Source organism: Empidonax traillii, unplaced genomic scaffold, assembly GCF_003031625.1.
Source record: "Empidonax traillii isolate 1590-97213 ecotype Southwest subspecies unplaced genomic scaffold, ASM303162v1 scaffold137:size1056949, whole genome shotgun sequence".
NCBI lineage: Eukaryota > Metazoa > Chordata > Aves > Passeriformes > Tyrannidae > Empidonax > Empidonax traillii.
This window is the reverse complement of record NW_020955330.1, coordinates 199666-205484: the sequence shown is the minus strand read 5'-3', so window position 1 is coordinate 205484 and position 5819 is coordinate 199666. Positions and strand designations below refer to the sequence as shown.

Sequence of the window (5819 nt, the reverse complement as noted above, 5' to 3'; positions counted from 1 at the left end):
AGGGCTTCCCTGCCTCTGCTTTCGGGGGGAGGGGGAAAACAAAGGTCGGGGGGGAGACTTCCTGCCCCTGCCATTGCTGTCTGCATGTGGGACCAATATGGGCAATGCAAAGTTTAAACAGTTGCAAATGGGGGAGGGAACATTGCGGGTTGTTTTACATATGTTTTTTTCCTGCCCGGCTTGAATTTAAAGTGAAGTCGCCGCATTGTTCGAGAGGCTCCTTGGCCCTACAGGAGCTGCTGTTTACACGGGCTTTTCATTCCTGCGCTGTTTGCTTATGGAAAATAAGGGGGAGTGACAGAAAAAAAATAGAAGGGAGAAGAGAGGAGAGGGAGGCCCAGACCGCAGTGCAATCCAGGAACCTTGCCCCTGCCTGATCATTAACCCTGCTGGTGAAGGCGGCTGGCTCTGGCTCCCCGGCTTGTCCCTGGCATGTGAGCGGGCAGGGGCTCCTGCCGCGCTGCCGGCCCCTTACAGCCCCGCGGGCCGCTGTTCCTACATTTCCTCGCCTATATACACATACGCACACCCTCAGAGCTCGCCTCTGCGCTGACTGCAGACATGAGACTCCATCTGCTCGTCTGGATCGTGTTTTTGCTCCTGGCGAGCCTCCTCCCAGCCTACGGACAGCGGCCAGGTAGGCGACGCCTCAGCGTGATGGATGTGGCGGGACGGGAGCGCGGGGTTCGTGCCTGCCGTGGGCACCTCCGGCGTGTTTCTCTCGTCGCGCCCAACACGAGTTTCTACTCGCGAGACGAGTTTCTATTTGGCGCATCGATCTGTGCGCTTCATCCCTACGTGTAGAGAAAGCGTGAGAGGATGCCTCAGGTATCTCAGGAGTTTGGCAACTTCGGGGATGAGGGGGGCTGGGATTAATAGGGACCCAAGGTAAGCAGCTGTTGTAGACCTGCTACCGGGAAGTACCGGCTGCACGGGGTGGGCTGGGGAGGGCACTGGTAGGTCTCGGGTAGCGGAGCGGTGGGGCCGGGGCTGCCCCATCCCGAGGAAGGTGACCCCGGCCGCCTCCGCGGCGCGACTGCCGGGGTACACTGCTGAAGGCCTCCCCTCACGCCCTGCTTCCCTCTCTCCGCAGTCAACCTGGCCCTGCGCAGGAAGCTCCACCGGCACGGCTGCTCCCACCGGCGCTGCATGCCGCTCCACTCCAGGGTGCCCTTCCCCTGAGCCCCCGCCCGAGCCTGCCCAAGGTAAATCCGCGTGTGCCGGGAGCGCTCCCCGCAGTGAGCATCTCTCCGAACTCACACCTGCCATTCGGTACAGTGCAAGAGGCGCTGGAGGGAGCAAGCCAGGCCACAGGTGTGATTGTATCCGGGCTCCCCTCGTTTGGTTTGAAAACGGGGCTTTGGAGCGGTCCCGGCGGGGTGGTCGCTGCCCTGGGGCTGGTGCGTGGGTCCCGCCGGCCACCACCACCCTCCCCACCCCCCCTCGGCCAGATGCCTTTGTGAGGCAGGGTGAACATCAACCGAGTCCGCTAAACGGGCCGATCGCTGCCCTCCAAGGCTTTTGGCAAAGCTGCGGGGCAAAGAGTGTAATTAGCGTAAGGGCTGGGCAAAGCAGCAGCTGCAGAGGATGCTCCGGGGCTTCAAGCACCGACACTTCCTTCGTGTTGGATGCGGGGCGAAGTCGCCTCACTCTGCCCATCAGTAACATGAAGGTAGTAGCATTCACCCACTTCAAAGGGGACTGTAATTCTTAATCATTGTCAGCAAAAGACTTTGAGCTCCTTGGATGAAAGGCTATACAAGTGCAAAACATTAATGCTTTATAGCTGATGAGGGCATATACATTCAAATACTAAGTGACTGCAGAAGCACACAGGTAGCATATACAAATAGGGGGGCATCAAAAGGAAACCAGGGCTCTTGCAATTTAAGAATGAATAAAACATGCAGTCAGTAGTTTTGCATCTTCTAAACTCATTATATATTAAAATAATGTTGTAGCCCTAGGCATGACAGCATGCTAAGTAAATGATGGCAGAACCTGTGCACTGTAGAACCAAGATGTTTTGATTTACTAGGTGTTTAACAGTGAAAAGGAGACCGAAGTCAAACTTTTAACAACCCAATACCAAGAATCTTGTCAACGCCTAAACTGCCTTGATGAAGAGCCTACACCACTCCCAAAACATCTGTGCAAAAGGTACCACTCCACTCTATAGTGCTGGCCTATAATCACGTGGAATGTACATATGGGACGGTAAACTGGAGAATTTGTGAAGCTGAAAAAAAGATGAACATATTTTAATCTCTAATGGTCTTGCACACTAAGTGGCAGAAATAAGCTGTGAGTATAAAGGAGGGCATGCCAGAAGGATGCTTTACTACTGAATATCATGTCTACTCACTGCTACATTTAGACGAGACAGATTAAATGAGATTCTATCATCAGTTTAAGCATAAACCTAAAAAGATAAAGCAATCAGATCAATTCTCTCAGCAGGCAGAGACTGAATGGACAGAGGGACAGACAGTGGAATTTAGGCCCAGGGACCTCTTGAATCGATTCTGAATTATTTGCTTCAGCTCCCAAGAAAAGTAAATTTAACCCCCTTTTCCTCCTATTCAGCATTAATATCTGGAAATTGTCTGTGTAGAAAGCATCTTCATTTTCTCTTATAAGCTCTGAAACCGCATATAATGAATGCATTTTGCTTGAGACTGCAGTAGCTGCATTATACATGTGCACTTACACTGGAATTACTTTCCCTACAGAATATCAAGGTAAAAGGTATTTGCAGTGTTATCTCCTTTTCTGTGGGGAGTTGATTTCTTGTAACAAAAGTCAATAACAAAGCAAAACAGTGTACTTACTAATTCATAACATATTTTGTAGACATTTAGGTAGAGATGCTTCTGCTTTATAAAGCTGTTTAGAACTCAGTAAAGCTTGACTAGGGAGTAAGGGGTAACAGACACCTGAACTAACTCTCGAGTCATCATTGTGGGTGATCAGCTCCTTTATCTTTAAGTAGGATTTACCACCTACATTCCCTTCCACTTTTAGTCCTAATTCAGCAAATATTTACATGCCTGGGTAACTTGACTCACATGAGTAATCTTATTGATCTCAGTAGAGTTGTACATATGGATAAAGCTATTTGCAGACGCAAACAGGATGGATGGACCCTTAAGCGTGAATTTCAACTAATGATTGGAAACTTAGGATGAGCATAGCAGCCTCTCACAAGATTTAAAATGAGAAGAGGGTTGGACTTGATTTTTTTATCAGTTACATAGGCAAAACACAGGAGAAAAAATTAAAAGAAAATTTTATATTAGGAACCTTCTTGGGTTTGGTTTGGTGGTTTTTTTTTTTGTTTTGTTTTTGTTTGTTTGTTTGTTTGTTGTTGTTGTTGTTGTTTTTCCCCCTTAAACTTTGTAGCTGAAATTTCCAAATTAAGAAACATTACTCCAAAATTCATCCATGTATTTCACAAATAACATATTTTGTTTCATATGAGACTAATTTACACTAAATCTCTTAATAATGACTATTTCTCTCTCTTTTTTTTTTTCCTAGCAATTTCATAATGGGCTTTTCAGTGTTTCAAAGGAGCAACAGTTAAACAGAGAATTTAAATTAGTCAAAAGTCCAGATCGACAACAGCTGACCTGACACCTCCACAGTTCTGCCTTCAGCAGTCCTGTCTGTCACATTCTGCCGGACCTGGAAGAGGTGGTGGAAGGGCAGTGATGGAGGATGTACATGAAACTTACCTGGTTGAATCATTCGATGTAAATTCTTTGACTCTCCTAATGACTAGTGAAAGCTAAAGACCAAATCAAACTCAAACCTGAGTTGGGGTTCCAGTGGCATTAAGAAGGAAGGATCCATCCAAGGGGACTCCTAATGGTATGTAATGTTCAGACTGAATGAAACTGGATGTGCTGTTAAATACTCAATTCAGGCTGTATATAGGGCACTATTTAGGGTGAAATAATGTCAGACTCCAGTACAGAACTGTGTCCACTCTTTGTTTATACTTTTATATATTAATAATATATACATATGTGTTTTAACGCCTAACATTACATCTTTATGGAATTACCTTAATAATAACATAGAATGCATAACTGTAATAGTACCAAAGTCAGTACCACACTAATGATCCTACTGGCTTCACATAGAGTAAGCATAGTGAGAGTTTACAATAAGAAAGCAAAGAGAGTGTTATCCCTCATTCTGTAGATAGAGAATTGAAGCATACAGAGATAAAAGATTAGCCAAGGGTCATGCAAAACTGATAACTCAGATCTCTTAAGCCAGGCCTTAAGGTCAAGCCCATCCTCCTGTCTAATGAGCTGTTACTGCAAAGAAAAATTTGTGCTCTTAAACAGGGCTGCCAAACCAGACAGTTAAAACATACTTGAAAATTCAGTAATACAGAGCTGTTTGCTTAATAGTAGTTTTCCTAAAATACCCACTGCAGTATTATAAATAGACCATAAAAATAGACCATTGAAAAGAAACCTTTGTTTGATCAACCAAAGTGTTGTGTAGTGCTCTATTCCTGTAATTTAAATGAATGGGATATTTGAACATGGCACTACAATGAATGAGAATTTCAGAGAAAACAGGCTGTTCTTTTCAGCTCTGTAGGTCAACAAGACATTTAACTTTGAGTTTTGTTCTTAAAAATACATGTTTCACATCTCCTTTTTATATCAGCAGAAATTACATACCTACATATAAAAGAAAACATGGTAGCCCTTTCATTACCACAACTAAAACAAACCTTAAAATAAAACATACCCAGATTTTTAAGTCATTGCACTAGACTTGAAATGTCATTACTTTTTATAAAATGTATAAAGATGAGTGAAGATCAGCAGTGTCATGGTTTAAATCCAGTATTAAAATTTTCTTGCAACACATAATTTCTAATAAATGAAAGAACAGCAATCAAGAAAACTGAAGAGTTGAAACTTCCTTATCCGTGTCTATATGTAATCCCTTATCTCTAAGAACTTGAAAACTTAATCGAATTCATACTCCCAGAGCTTAACAGGAGTTTCAAATTTCTCTGCATACTAAACAAAAAAAAAAAAAAATTAACATCCCACCCTATTCTGGAGTTGTGAAAAATCATATAAAAAGATAGTCAAACTTGTCTATACCAACAAACAGTAGGTAAACTTTTGGAGTCTTGAAAAAAAAGCAGTTTTCCAAAGAGGCTTAATATATTGTTTAAATTATTTATTTAACTTGGCTTTCATCTGTATCAATGGCTATCTCTGTTTAGAAGTACAGGTAAAGAGTGTGGGAAAGCAAGAAAAGTAAAGAGCTGTTTAAGTTATGTTGTATATGAGTATATGGATCTAATGTGGCATTGGATATTTTATATAACCATAATTATTCAATTAACTTTGACAAAATTGTAAGAAAAACATTATGTATCTATTCAGAAGGTATATATGAATGTTCCTTCACAGAGGAAGCCTGTTGTCAGTCTGCAAAATTATTCCAAATGTCTGTTCTTTAAAGACATGCTGATACCATAAAATCTTCTTTGAAAAAGACATAGATTATGATTTTTGATAGATATGTTTATCAACTGGTTGGTTGATTGTATATTTTGTACAAAGACAGTATGCATTTCAAATAATATCTCCTTTTAAATAAACTCTGTACACTTCTCAAAATCTATTTTCTTCAGCTGTCAAAGTCAACGCATTTAAAGAAAATGGAGAATTTGCCTAGTTTCCCTGTGGATGCATATGGAATCAGTGTGTAAAAACTTTTCTTACTCAATTTTTGACACAAATAAATGATAGGTTTTCATGGAAAAATTTTCCTAC

General features: G+C 42.5%; 1 protein-coding gene across 1 annotated transcript; it reads left to right on the top strand.

The window, feature by feature from the left end:
* Window positions 1-204: 204 nt before the first annotated feature.
* APELA (apelin receptor early endogenous ligand) lies at window positions 205-5111 on the top strand. The gene is made up of 3 exons (XM_027883935.1): window positions 205-637; window positions 1094-1202; window positions 3539-5111. Exons 1-2 carry the CDS (start codon window positions 562-564, stop codon window positions 1180-1182), a joined length of 165 nt encoding a protein of 54 aa, XP_027739736.1. The 5' UTR covers window positions 205-561; the 3' UTR covers window positions 1183-1202; window positions 3539-5111.
* Window positions 5112-5819: the final 708 nt, after the last annotated feature.